Source organism: Panthera onca, chromosome B1 (assembly GCF_046562875.1).
Source record: "Panthera onca isolate mPanOnc1 chromosome B1, mPanOnc1 haplotype 2, whole genome shotgun sequence".
Classification (NCBI taxonomy): domain Eukaryota; kingdom Metazoa; phylum Chordata; class Mammalia; order Carnivora; family Felidae; genus Panthera; species Panthera onca.
Genome location: NC_138342.1, coordinates 96,474,517 through 96,495,188, shown reverse-complemented (window position 1 = coordinate 96,495,188; position 20,672 = coordinate 96,474,517). Strand labels below are relative to the sequence as shown.

The following is a 20,672-nucleotide window of genomic DNA, read 5'->3' as shown; positions in this document are numbered from 1 at the left end:
GGTGTGTATGTGCACACATGTGTTATGAATGGATGTGCAAGTGAATGTGTGTGAGTGTATGAGTGTACATGCATGTATGTGTATGTACATGAGTATATGTGTGAGTGTGCAAAGTCTGGTGTCTGCTTTTGGCGGTGTATATACTATTTACCCATGATAATCTTTCTTATTCTGAAGCCTGCCTTTCTGAAGTTAATTTAGGTATTCTGATTTCATTTGCTTTTTGTTAGCGTGGTATATCTTTCTCCATATTTTTCCTTTAACCTAATTGAGTCTTTATACATAAAGTGAATTTTTTGTAGGCAACACACAGTTGCATGTTTTTTTTAAATCAATTCTGACAATCTCTATATATTTAACTGATGTACTTAGACCATTTAAAATTAATGGGATTTTGGTATAGTTGGATTAATATCTACTATGTTTTAACTTTTATATATGTTGCATTTTCTCTTTGCTCCCTTTTCTGTTTATGTCGTTACTAATTTTAACTGAGCACTTTTTCTAAACTTATTTTTATTTAGTTTGAAAGAGAGTTAGAGAGCAAGCAGGGGAGGGGCAGAGAGAGAGGGAGACAGAATCCCAAGCAGGCTCCACGCCATCAGCATAGAGCCTGATGCAAAGCTGAAACTCAAACGGTGAGATCACAACCTGAGCTGAAATCAAGAATGGGACACTTAACCGACTGAGCCACCCAGGTGCCCCTTAACTGAGCACTTTAGATGACTCCACTTCACTTCACCTTTTAGCATATCAATTATACTTCCTAAAAAAATTTTAGTGATGGCTCTGGAGTTTACAATATGCATTTTTAACCAATCTAAGACCATTTTTTAAAATATGAAATTTATTGTCAAATTGGTTTCCATACAACACCCAGTGCTCATTCCCACAGGTGCCCTCCTGGATACCCATCACCCACCCTCCCCCCCTCCCACCCCCCATCAACCCTCAGTTTGTTCTCAGTTTTTAAGAGTCTCTTATGTTTTGGCTCCCTCCCTCTCTAACCTTTTTGTTGTTTTTTTTTCCTTCCCCTCCCCCATGGTCTTCTGTTAAGTTTCTCAGGATCCACATAAGAGTGAAAACATATCCAAGACCATTTTTAAATAATACCCGTTCATCAAGGATGGTCTCAACATGGCAGGCATTCAAATGCTACCCCTCTCAGGAGCCCTTGTATGTTCATTTGGAGTCACAGCAGTGATGGTTGGCACCTACATCCAATAGCACAGAAGATGGGTGTGGGAGGTCCAAGCTCTATTCAACCTCTTTCACCAACTCTTTCAACTTGCACTGAAGCCACACATCCTAAAGGTTCCTGCTCTTTGGAATCCCTTACCTCAAGGAAATTCCTCTTTGTAATTAAGTGCAAAATAACTAAAGCCAAGATGTTTTCTCTGGTGTCATCTTGACTCACGAGAAATTTATGAGTCCTGCTATGGAAAGCCTAGCTAGACCTAGAAGAAAGCTTAAAATCCTTCTACACAGTTTTAACTTGAATTCTAGCCTAGGAGCTCATTTTCCTGCCATTTCAGGGATCCTACCCTGTAAAAGTATTTTTTTAATGTGGCTAACTTGTAGCCATAAAATGAGTTATTTAAAATATAAAAATATCATTAAAAGATTGAAAATGTTACTAATTTCAGAAAGCACATGGGGGCTAATTTCTGTCTCTATCTTCCAAGCATTACTAAGAAATCCCTTGTCCTACTTTTCTTCCATTTCATTAATTTAGCAAATCCCCAATTTCTACAAGAATTCAACTGTTTTCTGCCTGCAAATGTACAGCTGGCCTCTAACTGGTGCAATGCTGAAGAAAATCATACAGATTGAAGTCTCTGTAAATTTCTGTGGGCTTACTAAGACTCTCAGAGCAGCCACAGCAAGCGTCTATGCTTCCCTTTTTAACTTTCTGTCTGGTTCTCTATAGCCACCCTTTTAAAGTTTTTATTTCTCTTAATATATTGCTTTATCATTCCTTCATTATTTCTATGTTGTTAAAATTACTTCAGTATCCATCCAGTTATCTAAGCCAGAACAGAATAAAATATTTGATCCATTCTTTTTTTCACCCCTCACATGCAATGAGACATAGGTCATTAGAGATTTATTACCTTTTCCCCATCTTTATTGAGCTCTAATTAATATATAATATTGTTTGAGTTTAAGATGTACAACGTGATGATTTGATACACATACTTCACAAGATGATTACCACAGTAGGGTTAGCTAATAACTCCATCACCTCACATAATTACCATTTCTTCTTTTATGGGGAGAACAATTAGGATTTTCTCTTTTAGCAACTTGCAAATATATAATACAAGATTGTTATCTATATCACCATGCTATACATTAGATCCCAGAACTTACTTCTCTTATAAGTGGAAATTTGTATCCTTTGACCAACACCTCCCCATTTCCCCCAACTTCCAGCCCTTGGTACCCACCATTCTACTCTCTGTTATTATGATTTTGACTTTTTTAGATTATACATATATGGGACACCTGGGTGGCTCAGTCGGCTCAGGTCATGATCTCACGGTTCGTGGGTTCGAGCCCCACATCAGGTTCTGTGCTGACAGCTCGGAGCCTGGAGCCTGCTTCACATTTTGTGTCTCCCTCTCTCTCTGCCCCTCCCTTGCTCGTATTCTGTCTCTCTCTCCCTCTCAAAAATAAAATAAAACATTAAAAAAAATTATATTACCCATATATATAATAACATACAGTATTTGTCTGACTTATTTCACTTAGCAGAATGCCCACAAAGTCCATCCATATTGTTGCAAATGTTAGGATTTCCTTCTTTCTTGTGGATAATAATATTTCACAATATTCATGTTTCAAGGGCAGCTACCGGAGGATTATTATAATCCTTTGGTGGTGTCATGTTTCCTTGATTGATTGATTGACTGATTTTATGTTCCTTGAAGTCTTGCATCTCCGTGGATGCATTTGAAGTGGTAACCACATCTTGCAGTCTTTACTAATTGACTTTGGGAGAGAATGCCTTCTTTCAGTACTGGTAGGGATTCTGAGGCTTCCACCCCCACCCCCCACCCCCACCCCCCAGTGTTTCTATGAACACACTTACTTCAGGCTTCTTGCTCTCCCTTTGGCTGAATTCTTAAACTTGTATGCCTTCTCTTGATCCTGCAACACACCAGGCTAGGGTGACAGCCTTCCTTTTGTTTTCCCAAGGGTGGAGCTAAAGCTCACATTTGTGGTTTCTCTGTGGCCTACAGATTCTGGCCAGTTTTCTGCACATGCCTACTAGCTATCTTTTAATGCTTGCTCTTGCTACCCTTGGGAGCATACACTGAGAGCCAGCCACAGAGTGGAAGAGTGTATGAGCGAAGGGTGCAGAGCACTGGGGTAGCTATCTGAGAGGATCTGTGGTCAGGTGTGCTCGAAGGCTTCTGGATAGGCTCCTTGATGGAGTCTGAGAAGCGTTTAGTAGGATCCATGTCCCTTTAATGCGCTCCAAGAGTCTTATTTGCCACTCTTCCAACCTTTTCCCACCTTACAGTCATGCAGCTCACAACTCAGTACTCTGGATAAGGTGTGAGGGAAATGGGCCTCTTTGGCAGCATTCTGTACCGCTGTGGAAGCCTGGTGCTGGCTCACACCATCTCACATTCCCCCTCAGGAGAAATCCTGGGCAGAGAAAATCTCTTTTGGCTCTGAACTGTGCCATTTGGGGGGACAGATGATGTGGGTAAAATAAAACTATTTCCCTTAGCCTCTCCAACTCATCCAAACTTGTATTTTTTTTTTTTTTTTTTTTTTTTTTTGCTCTAATTGTGAGGTGCTAGAACCTCTCCACCAGGAGCCTGGTATTTCCCCAAGGCTCTCTTGTCTATAGGTGATTGTCTACAAGAGTGTGCTCCAAGGGATCCTGGACCTCATCCAGGAAGGGATGAAGGGATGAAGCCAGTTTACAGGGCACTACAGGGCCCACAGCTGGGACGAAGGTCTGTATTTCTATTATCCAATGCATAACTGGGAGAGCCTCCTTCCATGTTCCTTGACATATGATGCTGGATCCTACAGCTCCTTCAACATGACTTTGTCCATGGGTATATGCCAAATTGTTGTTGGGGCAGAGGACAAGAATGAGGGACCTCTTATTCAGCCATGTGGCTGATATCATTCCTTGGGTTTCATCATCTTAAAATTGTTTGAATCTATTTTATCTCCTTTCCCATAGCCATCATTATGTAATCATATACCTATAAAAGCCTCATAATCCCTAATTTAAATCCTTTTTCATAAGCAGTCAGGATAGTTCCTAAAATGCATATCTGACTATGCCTCAATGCGCCTTCTCATCAAACACCTTTCACATACACAGTTCCTTCCATCTGAGCCCCATGACCTCAGCTCCATGTCACCCACCACTACTCCAACCTATTTTCTCACCTGAAGTGTCTATAACTTGTCATCCTTCAGATCTCAGCTCCAAGGTCTCTTTTTTCAGGAAGACTTCCACAAGTCTTAGATCAGTTCCCAACCCCCTGCATCCGTGTGATATATAGATCACAGAATTTCCAGATCACATTATATCATAATCTGCTATTTTCTTTTCTATATCCCCCATTTTACCCTAAATACCTTTAGGTAAAATTATGCATAATTTATTCATGATTATATCTCTACCTCCTAATAGACTGACAGGCACTTAGTAGGCATTTAATAAATATTTGTCAGTTGGTTGATTGTTTGAATAAATGGAGATGACTTTTTTTTTCTTTTTTCACTGAAAACTGTCGAACTCTGAGGCTATTAGTGCAGCTTATACTGATGACTAATGGACATGTTTTACCTACCCATTGGCATGCCCATGATTATTCCTGGGGTTATGATTTTGCACTTCAGTGACTTTTATGTGGCATCACTGCAACATGTTTGGAAAGGAGATTTGATCTCTTGAAAAGAGAGTAATGCTAAGTCACTTGGATGGGAAGCCGTTTTGGTTGTTTTTCTCTCTGTGTAACAATGGCGAATCTCGTCTCAAAATCAGGGTATTCTAAAGGGCAATTACTGCGACATCTAAAACCTCAGTCTGACTTGACTACTAAAAGGAAAACAAAACAAATATATGCAATGACGATACGGATGTGAGCATGTGTTGCCTTTTAATGACTTAGGCCTGTATTAATGTACAAGAAAAATGGAGAATAAAGCCCCTGCTCACTGAAATATAGCAGGAGCCTTCTGTTCTCTGTTAGAACAGCTGCCCTATTTACTGCTGCTTTGGTGAAGTCACTGCCCAACTTCTTTATTCAGAAAGATCAGTGTTTACACTCTAGTCGGTCTTGAATCAAAACAGTTCTGATTTGTTAATAATTCACTAAGCAAATATTATGACTGAAAAACTGGGACACTGGCAAATAATCAGATGCAGAATGGAACTTCTGTTGCATTTAGTCTGATAATGGAAATGGAAAACACACAAAAAAATGTAATTTAACAATTCATCGTGTCCAGTTAAATGCCAGCTGTTTTCAGGGTTTTAGGATAGTGTTTTGTTTTTCCCCTCACGTCTTTAGAATATGGGGAATAATTAGAAGCCAATTAAGTTATTCCACATTTTCTATTAGCAAAAGAAGTTTATGTTACCATGGACTCATTTTTTTATTTAATAAATATTTGTTGTGCACCCAGGATGTGCCGGGCATCCTATGAAACACTGAGGATGCAGCAGCAGTAGAGGGGCTGGGCTCAAGGAGCTTGCATTCTAACATGGAAGTGAGGAAAGCGCCAAACAAATACATAATATGTCAGGCATTGAGTGCCCTGGAAGGCAAGGAGATGGGGAGAGGGCTGGAAATGCTCTCTGACTTGGGGTGCATAGGAATAAAGTAGAGAAACATCAGCTCATCACACTATTACCCTTGAGTAGTGTCTATTTCTAAAATCTATTCATTGCACTTTTTGAAATGAAACAAAGGATCCCATTTAACAATCTCCTCCTATATTGATTTTTAACTGCAGCTGTCAGAGGTAATTCTGGAGGATAAAACTTGCATTTATTAAAAAAATAACATGAAGACTACAAAAGAGCTTCATGTATTAGGTATCAAACTTAGTGCTTTTTATTCTGGCATACATGTATCCAACATTTTCTGGTTTAACTGGAAATCACGTTAATTATCATAAACATGGTATATACACAGTTGATTCCAGCAGAACAAAGAACAATAATTTTATTTATAAAATATATCATTATCTCAGATATAAATCAAATTATTTAAAATTATATTTGACATATCAACTATTCTATAAGTTACTTTAATTGAATATGCATAACGATGATAACTTACATAGAACGCTTTTAATTTTAAAAAATATTTTAGCATACCCCAACTCATCCAGCATCAAATAGACTTATAAACTAAGTTATTGTTTTCCTCAACAATAGAAAAGTCTGAGATTCAGAGATGTTAACTGGTACAATGAGGCAGAGACAGTGGATCTAGATCCAGGCATTCTGGATCTAGATTCATGTTTGCGCTACCCCACTGTGTGCAGACCGAACCGATGTGAATTAGACCAGCAACCCAAAATCACTTTCTATATTTTCTGACTTCAGCAGTAAGTCCCCAGGATAATATTTTAATTACTATCTCTTTTAATTTTTAAACTGTTTGATTGGTATTATTTCCTTCATTAAACCTTCTCCAAATTAAAAACAAAGTTTTAATTTTTTTCACACACCCAAGAAAGTCTTCCTTTTAATAGAAAAGGGTATGGAATGTTAAAACATCAACTGAAAGAATAGTAATTAATTATAAATGTTTGTGGGGATGCACATTTTACATGAAACCACACTGAAAGTCACATGGAAAGAGCATCCTTTACTTAGGGAAGTAGCCTGAGTAGGAGGATCAATAGTTACAGTTTAATCTGATATTTAAAGACACGAACTAAATCACTCTTAGTGGCCTACTTTTTTCCGTCTGTCTGGCCTACAGATGGCAAGACATGTTGGATTTTGGAGCTTCTCTTTCTTCTTTCCACTCTCCCTCTCTTCCATCCTGCCTTCCTGCCTTCCTTCCTGCCTGCCTTTCTTCCTTCCTTCCATTTTTACTTCTCCTTCTACTCTTTTTCTTTCTCCTTCTGATAATAATTCCTAGAGGAGTACATCTTGAAAGGTTTGCTAAAATCAAACACATTCCTTTAAGATTTGAAGATTGGATGGGGTGCCTGAGTGGCTCAGTAGGTTAAGTATCTGACTTCAGTTCAGGTCATGATCTCACTGTTTGTGAGTTCGAGCCCCGCATAGGGCTCGGTGCTGACAGCTCAGAGCCTGAAGCCTGCTTCGGATTCTGGGTCTCCCTCTCTCTCTGCCCTCCCCCACTTATGCTCTCTCTCTCTCTTTCTCTCTCTCAAAAATAAATTTAAAAATTTGAAGATTGGATTTACTTTCTAGTTCTATGACACATTTCCGTTAAGAAACCTCTTAATCTTCCCAAATGAAATAATAATTTCTCTTTTCAGTATATATTATCTTAAAATGTTCAGAGTCAATAAACAGTTGAAATGTACATCTGTGTAGAGATGTAGGTATTGAAATATCGACTTTTATTTCATCCATTTCTAAAAATAATATTAAAATATGTAAGTGAAATTTTATGTTGGGCCAATACTAGGAAAAGTATACAATGAAATGTTAGTTTTATCCTAAAATTGTTACAAATAAAATCTACCAGGTAATTAAAATGATAAAAAGAGAGAGAGCAGGAAACAGAAGGAAATTAGATGAGCTTGTTGCCAAAGTCTCTGGCAGAACCTTATGTGGGAAAGAGCACTGATTCTGAATTCACAAGCCCTAACTTTGAGCACTGGCTTTGCTGGGATTCCCCATATAACCTCACAAAGATCGCTTGAACTTTTTGGTCCTCATTTCCTTCTTTCTAAAGTAGGATGTTTTTTAGTACCTAATCAAGAAATACAACAAAAGAGAACATAAAAAGATTTAACAAAGTTAATAGTGTGTTAAAAAAAGATCAACCATTAACCAATTATTCAGTATATGTTACGTTTTTCAAAAAAATGAATTGGTATATCTCAATAGTGAATTCCAAGCTTGTGATGGTCTTTTAGATTGAGTGGCAGAATAATATATTAGGTTTGAGCAAATATTCCTTACTTTTGGTATCTGAGAATATAGATGTAAACATTTTTAAGTTATTAGTTGCCCAGGACTTAAAAAGGTATTACTTGGGAAGCCTATAATTATTGTACAACAGTTATATCATGTGTATTTAAATCTAGAAGTATATTGACATTAAGATTGGTAATGTCTGACACTCATAGTCTGACATGGATTATCTCCTTTGTGCTTCCAACCTATATTCAAAATAAAATAAAGACACAAATTTCTTTTTATAGGAAAATATGAGTACAAGGCCAAAACCCACCAGATGGGCCATCAGGGACGTCTTACCCTATATTCTATCTATCTTCACATTTTATGAGAACTAAAAGCCTAATCAATAATTTAACAAGCTAATGGGCATATTTTTAAACACAATGGAATCTTCCTGAAAAGGGGCACACTGGCAGGGCCACAGAAGCAAAGGTAGAAATTAACTGCTAATATTGAGTGCTTATCTTGAAAAGTACTGTGCTGTAGTGTGAGCACAGGACAAGCTGACTTAAAATCAGGTATATATATCATGCTCTGCAAAGCTATTGTTTCCTTCTGTATTTGTTACAATGATGTATATTTTCTGATGAACCTTGTATCTGACTACTCTGTAAATGATTTGCTTTTTAAAGGTACTATAAGATACAGAACTAATATGTAGATACTTAGTGTCCACTTTATGTAAAAATTCATGCTCTAAGAAGGGATTTGAAATTCTAATTGAAGACACTATATTTGATATTCTGGCTATGGATATTAGCATCCATCCATACCATTTACATGACATTCTGTTTGTCATACAAATAGGAAAAGCAATGGAAGCTACTCTGGTATTGGAAGTGTGAAAATATTTTAACTCAATTTAGAAGAGGGTGTTGCTTCATTTTATGAATAAAATTAGGCCTTTGTGTTTTTATTTTGTTCTTCTCTGTTATTTTGGATGTTAGTGACTTCATAAGATGCAAAATAAAATGCTATACCAGACAATAAATTATATAATTTGCAACTAAACAGTAGGATAACCACTTGCCCACATTTATAGAATACTTTTCCATTGGTCACCGTGACAGTACTTTGACCATATGTAAGGATTATGCGTAGAGTTCAATTATTTTTCTCCAATTCCTTATTATCAAGATTTATACATTACTATATTTAAATCCTCCCTTTTTCTTGGACTAGAGTTATATCATTAAATGGATTTATTTCACAGGTAATGATCTTCTCAAATTTTGGTGCCTGCATATTGCATCTAGCATTCAGAAAAACCGTTTTATGTTTCTAATGAATAGTTAGACTTTGAGAGTGCCTTCCAGTGTTTTTGTTTTTGTTTTTTGTTTTTTGTTTTTTTTTTTAGTTCTGTTTTACACCAGATAAAAGGAAGAAATTAGACTTGTTTCATGTTGGCTTTAAGGGAGTTAAGCATGTTGAGAGTTGAGGGAGGGATGTATGTAGAAGTGTCGAAGGCAACAGAGAGGCAGGCTTGATGACAGAAGCCAGGGCACCCAGACCTCAGGGGCACCCTGGACAGCCTGCTGCAGTTGGCCTCAGACATTAGCACTTGATATCTTATTCTTAAACTCACTCATTGAACATGATGCCCTTGCTTGTCTTTGTGACATGAGGGATGAAACTCTGCTTGCCTGAATCGATGTATATCTCTGAGCAGCAATATTGTGAGGTACAGTGAGTTGTATCTATAAACATCTGCAGCATAGCAAACGTATAGCACAGTCATACCTTTTCTAGATGATGCCTTAGGGAGTACTGAGCAAGAGCATTCTTACTATATAAGTAAGGAAATAACAATCAAAATAAATAAATAAAAGGACAGGATAAGCAGAGGAACAGATACGGTCATGTAAAAAATAGTAGCAATATATTGCAAGTCTGTGAAAAATTAATTATTTGCTATTTCATACTGCATATTCTTTGACTTCTCTTATTTATGCTTCAAACCACATCTATTCTTAATTTATCTTATTCTCACTACACCCTCTGAATAGGTTTTGTTTTTTGAACAAGACACTTGTCCAGAAATACTAAATCTAAAATGTTCTGTCTGCACAATAGGTGGTTTAGCAGGTCAGATATGCAGTTAAGCTGCACTTGCAGAATTTTTCATAAAGTGCAGTCAATTGACCACATACCAGCATTAATTTGTTTCTAACCTGTAAGGCAGGTAAACATGATGCCCCATACAACAGTGATTGCAACCATCCTGGCCAGGTTGCCCCTTCTATTCCCAGCAAAGGAACATTTAAATGAAGAAACATTGGGGCACCTAGGTGGCTCAGTGGGTTAAGCATCCAACTTTGTCTCAGGTCATGATCTCACAGTTCATTAGTTCAAGCCCTGCATTGGGCTCTGTGCTGACAGCTCAGAGCCTGGAACCTGCTTCAGATTCTGTGTCTTTCTCTCTCTCAAAAATAAAATAAAACAAAAAAATTTTAATGCAGAAGCATGCCTCAGCTTAGAACCACACATCTCCAGATGTCGCTTCCCACTAAAGGCAGATTTTGCATTTGCTCCGCATTAAGTTTGATACTTCCATTTGGAAAACAAGGCTTTTTCTCCTAAGGAAATTCTAAATAAATGACTTAGAATTACACTGTGACAAAAAATCTTTTAAAGGCATTGAGTTACTACCCTAATAAAATGATAATATACATTTGTCCATGATATAAAAATAATCTTTACAGTACTCTCCAAGTAGTATTTTTATTTAAAATTTTGTCAGATTTTAGACACTTACAGGTGCTTTAAAGTTCCATCTTAAAATAATAATGCTAGAGGGCAGGTGGTATATTTCTAGGACATTATTATACTTTTTTAGGCATTCAGCCAGCAGCCTGGTTTTTCATAACAATTTCAGTCCTGAGAAACTATAATTATCCTGAAGCACACTACTTACACTGTTTTATTTCTTAATTACAGTAGTGACATGAGATAAATGCATACTTATTGGGATCAAATGTATATTATTTTGTGGTGATTATAAAGAAGTTCTACATGACAACCATTGCAATTATATGGTCATCAACGACTGATACTATGTTATATTCTAGAAACTCTGTAATTAAGTTCTGCCAAGAGGACACTTCCTATTTGGGAGGGGAAACTTTAAGAGAGAGAAGTTGGCCAGTGTAAAAATCACTCACAGACATAGATAACCCCAAGCCTGTTCTAATGATTCCACATGAATCTCAAGTAAGAATGTTGTACCAACTAACATTTGGGGGATTTAATATAAATTTGTATCTAAATTAGCTATGTGAAGAATCTTCTTTAAAATAACCTTTCTCTTTTCTGACCTTTAGAGTAAAAACCTTTGAATACACTCCACAGGGAAAAAATGGACTGGAAATATGATAGGAGTGATACTGCCTTCAAAGATAAATCTGCAGGCATCAGTAATATTCTTTCAAATACTATAATTCATCGTTTTGAAAGTTTTCTTATAAGATTCCAAAAATAATTTATCTTCTGGCATTCCAATTTAAAAGAAAAAAAGAAAAAAAACCTTTAAGTTAGTAAGATACTGCATACATATATTTTCCACTTTTTGTACAGACAGACGTTTTTGTCTTTTGTTTTTAAAAAAGCAAAAGGAAACAAAAATGATGGATTTGAAACTATATATTAAAATATTTGAGTGAAGCTGTCAGGTATATCATGTATCAGATTTGGGAATCAAATGGTCTGGGTTTTAAATTCTGTTCTGCCATTGACTAGATGTGGGACTTGGACAAGTTACTTAACTATATACCCGTCTCTTCATCTGTGAAAAGAGACAATAACTGTACTTACCCCATAAGAATTATCTGTTAAAGGATTTAATCTTTTCAGATATGTAAAAGGCTTAGATATGTGCCTTGCACGTAATAAGCACCATATACTTTTTAGGTATTATTTTATATAACTTAGGGATATGAAGGAAATGAACCAAGCTCTCCCACTCTCCTCCCCACCTTCAACCATGGTGAGGAGTATCTCTAATAATTTTAATAAGATTTTTCTCACAGAATTAATTTCAGTATTCTAATATAACACATAGAAAGGGAATGCTGTGTTGTTGTTTTTGTTTTTGTTTTTGTTTTTTTTTCCAAAGTAAAAGGGGCATTCAGTGAACCTGATATCTTTAACTTGTAACTTACTCTGGCAGTACTTTGCCAGAGTATTGTTTGCTTGTTTGTTTTTTTAATTCTGGAACAAGTTAATGTCCTATTATTTTTAACACAAAAGGTATCCTCTTCAGACATTTATAGTTATCCAATGACATATTAAGTCTTAGGCACGATGATTCTGCTGTATATAAACTCTATTGCATGGCTAACATTCTAACCAGGTTGCAAAGATATGATATTAGAATGGTTACTGCAAATCCACTTCTATTTTCAAAATAGTTTAAACAACCCAAGTAAGCACACCAAGAAACATTAACCCTTAAAAAAAGAATCAGTTAGCATCCATACAAAAATTAGCCATGCAGCACTTGACTTGCTTTCTACATACTGCCTGTGAATATTATTTTTCTGATTCACTTAACATGTTATATTTGCTTTAATGTTACTATTTCTAACATTAAATTACTGTTGCTCTTCTAATTAAGTTAATAAAGTACTTAATTATTATATGTTAATTTCTCTGAAATATTAAAGATCTAAAAAATAAGTAATAAAAATGAATTCTTAAAATACTTATATGCAGATATTAGATTGAGGAGCAAGTACAAATATTATTTATGGTAGAAAATTATTAATTCCCTTTTCATGACTTACATTAGTAATCTCCACAATTTAGATCAAGAATATACAAATTCTCCTGCATTTATTTCTTTTTAATTTTTTAAAATATGTATTTATTTTTTAAGAGAGAGGGAGAGACAGAGTGCAAGTGGGGGGAGGGACAGAGAGAGGGAGACACAGAATCTGAAGCAGGCTTCAGGCTCTGAGCTGTCAGCATAGAGCCCAATACAGGCTCAAACCCACAAACCACAAGACCATGAGCCAAAGTCGGAGGCTTAACTGACTGAGCCACCCAGGTGCCCCTCTCCTTCGTTTAATATTTTTAAATTCCAGGGGTGCCTGGGTGGCTCAGTCGGTTGGGTGTCCGACTTCAGCTCAGGTAATGATCTCCCAGTTCGTGAGTTTGAGCCCCACTGTGCTCTGTGCTGATGGCTCAGAGCATGGAACCTACTTTTGATTCTGTGTCTCCCTCTCTCTCTGCCCTCCCCCACTCGTGTTCTGTCTCTCTCTCTCAAAAATAAGTAAACAGTAAAAAAATAAATATTTTGGGGCGCCTGGGTGGCTCAGTTGGTTGAGCATCCGACGTCAGCTCAGTTCATGATCTTGCAGTCTGTGAGTTCAAGCCCCGCTAGAACAGCAGCCTGGAGGCTGCTTCGGATTCTGTGTCTGCCTCTCTCTCTGCTCTTCCCCCGCTCATGCTCTGTCTCTCTCCCTCTGTCAAAAATAAATAAACATTTAAAAAAATTAAAAAATTAAATATTTTTAAATTCCAACTGCAATCCCTGATGGATTGTACATCATATCTGTAATCATATTCAAAATTTTTGTTGCTGTGTCCAAGAGCAATCAATCTAGATTTTACTTTGTCCTCATCTTTGATCTACAAAAATACAATACCAAAATGCTATGGTGTTTTTAGAGTTAATATAGAGATAAGAAATATTACAAAAAGGTAAGTATATAAGAGTTTTTTGGCTAAAAGCAATCAGTTTCCATGCAAACACTAAGTTTCCTTTTTAATTTATTAATTAATTTATTTATTTGAGAGAGAGAGAGAGAGAGAGAGAGAACATGAGTGGGGTAGAGGTGCTGAGGACAGAAAGAGAGAATCTTAAGCAGGCTCCACACTCAGCATAGAGCCTGATGTGGGGCTCCATCCCACGACCTGGGGATTATAACCTCAGCCAAATTCAAGAGTGGGATGGTCAACCAACAGAGCCACCCAGATTCCCCAACAATTACTTTATTGCAGTAGAAAGTCTTCATTAGAGTTTTGAGTCTACTTCCATTTCTATCTACATACATATCTAAACCAGTAAAGATCAGGAACAATTGTTTGATTTTAGAACTAGTCTAATTCTGGGTCTTTAGTGGCCTAGAAGTTACTATTATTGGGTTTAATGATGTTGATTCTATAATATGGAAAAATGACATGGAAATTAATAGTATACTTTTAATGAACAGTGAAACCCCAATTTCAATTTCTATTTTAAAAGTGAGTTTAAGAGTGATTTTAAAACAGAAATCAGGGGCGCCTGGGTGGCTCAGTCGGTTAAGCATCCGGCTTCGGCTCAGGTCATGATCTCATGGTCCGGGAGCTCGAGCCCTGCATCAGGCTCTGTGCTGACAGCTCAGAGCCCGGAGCCTGTTTCAGATTCTGTGTCTCCTCTATATGCCCCTCCCCAACTCATGTTCTGTCTCCCTCTGTCTCAAAAATAAATAAACATTAAAAAAAATTTTTTTAATAAAAATTAAAAAATAAAGTAGAAATCAAATATGTGGCTTTCTACTTGTATTAGTCTGTGCAAGCTGCCATAACAAGATGCCACAGACTGGATGGTTTAAATAATAGACATTTATTTTCTCACAGCTTTGGAGGTTAGAAGTCTATCATTGAGGTAGCAGCAAATTTAGTTTCTGGTAAGAACTCTCTTCCTGGTTTATAGACACAGCCTTCCGGATGTATACAGAGGGAGTTAGGGAGATGGGGAGAAGGAAGAGGATGGAGGGAAAGACAGAGGGAGGAAAAGACAGAGAAAGGGGGAGAGAAGGAAGTGGAGTGAGGGGGGAAAGGAGGAGAGAGGGCGGGAGGACAGAGTTAGAGAGAGAGTGCAGTTATTTCTTCCTCTTATAAGGGCACAAGACCTATCAGACTAGGGCTCTGCCCTTATGACCTTGTTTAACTGTGATTACCTTCCTAAAGGCCTAATCTTTGAACCATCCCTTGGAGATTATGGTTTCAACATATAAATTTGGGAGGAACACAATTCAGTTCATAACACCACCTAAAATGATCATTGTATTTCTCATGAAATTCCAAGGTTATTGGAATTTCTTGAAGATTCTATGCCATTTTTGAACGTAAGTATGCTTATTTTACCGTCATTTGTATTTGTCTTTCAGATCAGCATTTTCATGACCCATTTGTCGAATTATGGGAATGACCGCCTAGGGTTATATACCTTTGTGAACTTGGCCAACTTCGTGCAGAGCTGGACCACCCTGAAACTGCAAACTCTGCCCCCAGTGCAACTCGCACACAAGTACTTTGAGCTCTTTCCTGAGCAAAAAGACCCTCTCTGGCAGGTAAGGTGAAACATTCTCTCCTGCGGTGAAAGGAAAGAAACCAAGGCCTAATTTGACTTGGAACTCTGTTGGAGATATGAAAACTGACATTTAACACAAACTTCTTTTTTATTCAGTAGTTTCGTTCTTTTCAGTCACTTTTTTTGTTTTATGCATTAAGTGTATTTTTTGTTTCTCTGTTGTTTGGCTTGTTGGTTTGGTTGGTTCGGAACTTTTGCTTTGAGGATGTTGTTTTATTGTTGGTGTCTCCTCGCTGCTAGTCATTTGCACTCTCATTTAGTGTGAGCACTAACTGGCAATAAAATGGTTAGGCACTGAGTATCTAGGGAGACAGAAGCCAAGAGCCATCATAATCTAAGACCCTATAACTAACCCTCCGATATGTATGTGTAAACACACATAATAAAAATGAAAAAGAAAAAACACTTTTTACCTCATGCTTCTACAAATGCTGTCTTTAATAGGTTTTCACATTTCTCTTACATCTAATTAGTCTTTCACTAGGATCAGACCTATTGGTAAAAAAAAAAAAATCGTCAGTTTTAGGATCGCTTTTACAAATAATTCAGCTTCACATGGGAGTCACTCAGCCTCATTGTATGAAAGTGTAAAGTATCTGCTTCTTAGCAGTTATCTGGGAAAATGCTACCTCCCATTTTCTTGGTTCTTTATGCATTACATTATATTGACCCGCACAATCAATAAGCTGGCTGCAGAGAGCAGATCACATAGACCCCTGCTAAGCAGTTGGTAGAGAAATAGCATCATCGTTAATGAGAAATCACTGTGAACCAGAGTTGTTACCACCCCCTTTTTCTCCCCAAGATTCTATGTTTCTTCTTATTCCATAATTCATGTTACATGCCTCTCTGTGTCTATACAGTCAGGAAGTCGTCCAACACATGTTTATCGGGTATCTACCGTGTATAAGGCAAGTCTAGTTGCTCTAGCAAATGCAAAGAATGAAGCGCAGTATGTTCTCCCAAAGTCAGCAGGGTTTCCTTGCTATTCTTATTCACTAGCATATATTTGAAAACGTGCTTTACAACTGACTGCTAGAGTAATTCATACTTTAGTCTGATGATTTATTCAGGAACTCTTCACCATTTGTGTTTTTGTTGAACTACACATTCTAATTCTTTTGCCCCTCTGATAAGTTGCTTGACCATCTTTATGTTTGGTGTATAAGTTAGATAGACAGATAAATAGATAAAGACATGATTATCGTAGTGTATAGCATCATACCAAGTAGCTGCTGAATATCATAAAGGCCAAGCATTGCGTCCCATAAATGGCATTCTTCAAAAGTGCTCACGTACTTATAAAATTGGTAAATCATTGATAGTAAATCAATTCTTTTCTCACACATGTTTATTTATGAGATATCTATAATTCATGGTACAGTAACAATACAAAGTAGCCAACTTAACAAAAGTTGCAAACAGCTAACATACAATAAATGAGTCTGTGGGGAATATGCTTAGGAATTCCTTGAGCTTGCACCCATGGGTTAACAAGGCATAAAGAATTAGAAAGCCATAAGATGTACACACCCAAGTTGGGGTAAACAAGATTAGGTAAATAAGGTTAGGTAAAGGGAGCAAAGGCCCCTAGTATAGGACAAAAGTATAGGAATAGGAAATCTCAGAATGAAAACATCCAAGATGAAGTAAACAAGATTAGATATTCAGGGTTGAAATGCCCCTGAGGTTAGTACAATAGCAGAAAGCTGCTCTCACAGGAAGGAAGGACCAAAATAGGTAAACAGGTAAACAGGGCTATAGACCACAGCAGGGTGAAGTTGCCCAGAGTGGAGCTAATTAGCAAAATAAAGGTGCCTTGTTGACCCTAAGGTAGTATGCTCTGTCTTTCTTGTCCCCTAGACCAGTTCAGATAAACAAAGGTGACACCTCATGTTTGTTATAAACAACCTCCCACCCAGCACATGAATTTTATTTTGTATTGACCCAAACCCCTAACACCACCTATCTTCAAAACCCCCTTTTCCCCACACCCATGAATTAATGTTCACAGTTTCATTGTCTCTTTGTGCACACCCATCACACTTGTAAGCCTTCTGATCCTAATAAAAATGGAGCAAGGAGGGCTCTTGCCTTCTCCCGGACATTAGCTTCTCTTGCATTCTCAATCCTGCATCCCACTCTCTTGCTGGACAAGAGAGAACTCCAGACCCGGAGTCTATGACATGAGTCAACAGCCCTAAGAGCCAAACTTTCTTTTCCTTTAGAGGAAGGAAAGTTTTCTTTAGATGAAGGGTTTGTATCTCTTAATATTGTGTGAGTTTTTTTTAATCAAGAATTGTATTTATTGATATCGCTTCAATATCAGTGATGCTGTTCATTTTGTTAAGGAGTAAATATAATCAAAGATACACCAGCTCCAATATGATTTGGTCTACTCGATGATTCTAAATATTGATGAAATATCTGTTAAATATGAAATACTACATCAGTTGATTGGTGGTATAAATGAAAATTAGACACAGAAAATAGAACCATTTCTTAGAGACCTATGTCATTTTGAACACATGAGACCCTAAGTATACACAAAACATTTGAATGGGCTGACAATTTTGAATAACATCATAGAGGTAAATTCCTAGATAGTTCTTAACAAATGATAGAATTAATCAGAAAAGGCTTCAGAGAGTTCACAAATTTTTTGTAATTACTGTTGTAATTTACATGTTTAGCAATTTTAATATGTTATCAAAATAGCTTATCATAAAAATACTTTTAAATTCTTTTTAAAGTTTATTTTGAGAGAAACAGAGGCAGAGAGAGAGGAGAGAGAGAATCCCAAGAAGGCTCCACACCATCAGCACAGAGCCCTGATGCAGGGCTCGATCCCATGAACTGTGAGATCATGACCTGAGCCAAAATAAAGAGTTGTCAAGAATCAGATGCTCAGCTCATGCCAACTGAGCCACCCAGGCACCCGTCATAAAAGTATTTAAATAACATTGAAGAGTACATATTTACTAAAAGACTTGCATTTTATCAAGCAAATTATATTATATGTGGTTTCTTTTGACTGAAAAATAAAGTTGCATGCATTTCTCATTAACTAAAGTACCATATTTTCTCAAATATGTTTAAGAAGGAAAACAAGGAGTAGAAAGCAGATGAGCAGTTAAGTTCAAAAGGGAATTGTTCATGTATGTGAGATTTTGAGAACAGCTGACTTATTAAAGAAATCTGATCAGTTTGCCAGTCATAAACCATGTCTATGAGACTACAAATGGTTAAGTAGAGATAAAGTGCATAATACTTTCTGAGTCCCTTTCCCTAGTGGTTATCTCTTCTCTCCATATTCATATTTATGATGACAAACAGAGCAGCTGTGAGCATTATCATCATGTTCTTTATACAATATGAATTTAGTTTTACAAAATACATATAAGCATAACCAGCACTAATTAAATGTTTTGTGACCCACTCTTCACAACCCTACAGAGTTAAGATAGATTAGTATAATGTGTCTGTCATTGTTATACATTCTCAAAATTCAGGTACCCTTTTGTGTTTCTAAGCATGTCTTATTTAGTGTATTTCATTTTTAAAAAGTAAATCAACTGTTATTTTTCCCAAGATTTTTAGTTCACACTTTTTTGTTACTACAAATAAAAACAAAACATGAATAATGATAATCTTCACATCTATTTAATTTCTTTTGGTTCTTTATGTAAATTTTCATTAGCACCAACTGCCATATATATGCAACGTTTTGTCACCTAATTAAAAAGTGCAATATGAATATCTATCAATGGACAGCATAGTAAGTACAACACAGAATGTGTCTGTGCTTCCTTCACTGGAAACTGATTCTTCCAAAGCTGTTAAATGTGAGAATATATGCTGAGGACACATATAGAACTCTGTCCCTAGAGTTTATCTTCCTCACGTTAGTCTCTAGTGTGTAAGATTCTTAAAAGGATTCTCACGGGTTCCTATTTATTCATGTCCCTTTTTGTTTTGGTAGAATAATCACTCTGAAGCAAGGAAGAATAGGATTTCCTTTTTTTTTCCCTTTTAACTCTCATTATAAAAACCAAAACCACAACATGGAGGCATTTAGAAGGTCAGATTCTTGCACATTCACTAATCGATGCTTTTAAGCTCTCAAGCTGTCAGGATAGCTCAGCCTCAATCTTCACGCAGTCACTCCAGACTCTCACTATCAACAAACATGCCAAGCGTGATGTGGATTCCTGCTTGGCCGTGTGGCCAAGGGAATGCTCAAAGAGCTTTCTCTCTCTCCATGCCAGTAGCTCCAGGATTAAAAAAGTAGAAAGTAAATCACAAGGTGCTAACCTTAAGAGTTAGCACCTTTGTTGATTCTAGCTGTGAAATCCTCCAACTCCAGCTTAGAAATGATGAGATTTGAACAACTGTGACATAAACAAATCACAAGGTCTAGCGATGTACACACTGTAGATTCTATTATTATGTGTCTGTTGAAGGAATAAATGAATTCTGACACAAAGAATTATAGATTGTAAGCGCAGAATAAGAAGTTAGGGATGTCCAGCCCAACCTATTCATTTTAGAGAAGAAATGGGTGACACCTAGTGAGATGAAATATCTTGTTCTGAGTCACTTGGATTATTAGGGACAAGTCAGGAGTAAAGCTCAGGTTTTCTTATTCCTACTGCAGTGTAGTTCCAATCACAGCAAAATGGTAGTTTTACATTTAAAAAAATAAATCTACTTCTGTCATCGACTCCCTCTGTAGGATGGAATTTCAGGTATGCCTTGTTACTTTAGAAGAATCTGGTGGTGTATTCGGTGTGAATTTATTTGACCTATAGTTTTTTAAAAACTTTTTTTAATGTTTATTCATTTTTGAGAGAGAGAGACAGAGCATGAGCTGGGGAGAGACAGAGAGAGAGAGAGGGAGACACAGAATCTGAAGCAGACTCCAGGTTCTGAGCTGTCAGCACAGAGTCTGACACGGGTCTTGAATTCACGAACCGTGAGACCATGACCTGAGCCGAAGTCAGACACTTAACCAACTGAGCCACCCAGGTGTCCCTTGACCTATACTTTTGAAGTACCTACATAATAGAAAGGTCTTTGCTTTCATAGAACTTACAAACCATAATAGCTCCTGGTTATGTGAACAAAATGACATTAAAATTTGTTTTCATATTAATTCCTCTC

At 36.9% G+C, this 20,672-nt stretch overlaps 1 protein-coding gene across 5 annotated transcripts in view; it reads left to right on the top strand.

Moving 5' to 3' along the window:
* LOC132692166 (bifunctional heparan sulfate N-deacetylase/N-sulfotransferase 4) overlaps positions 1–20,672 on the top strand; it is a 411,890-nt gene that overhangs the window by 357,621 nt on the left and 33,597 nt on the right. For all 5 annotated transcript variants that reach the window (XM_060654309.3, XM_078445800.2, XM_078445801.2 and 2 more), the window contains one exon: positions 15,307–15,489. In XM_060654309.3, coding sequence (XP_060510292.2) covers positions 15,307–15,489 — 183 coding nt within the window. The remainder of the gene's footprint in view (positions 1–15,306; positions 15,490–20,672) is intronic.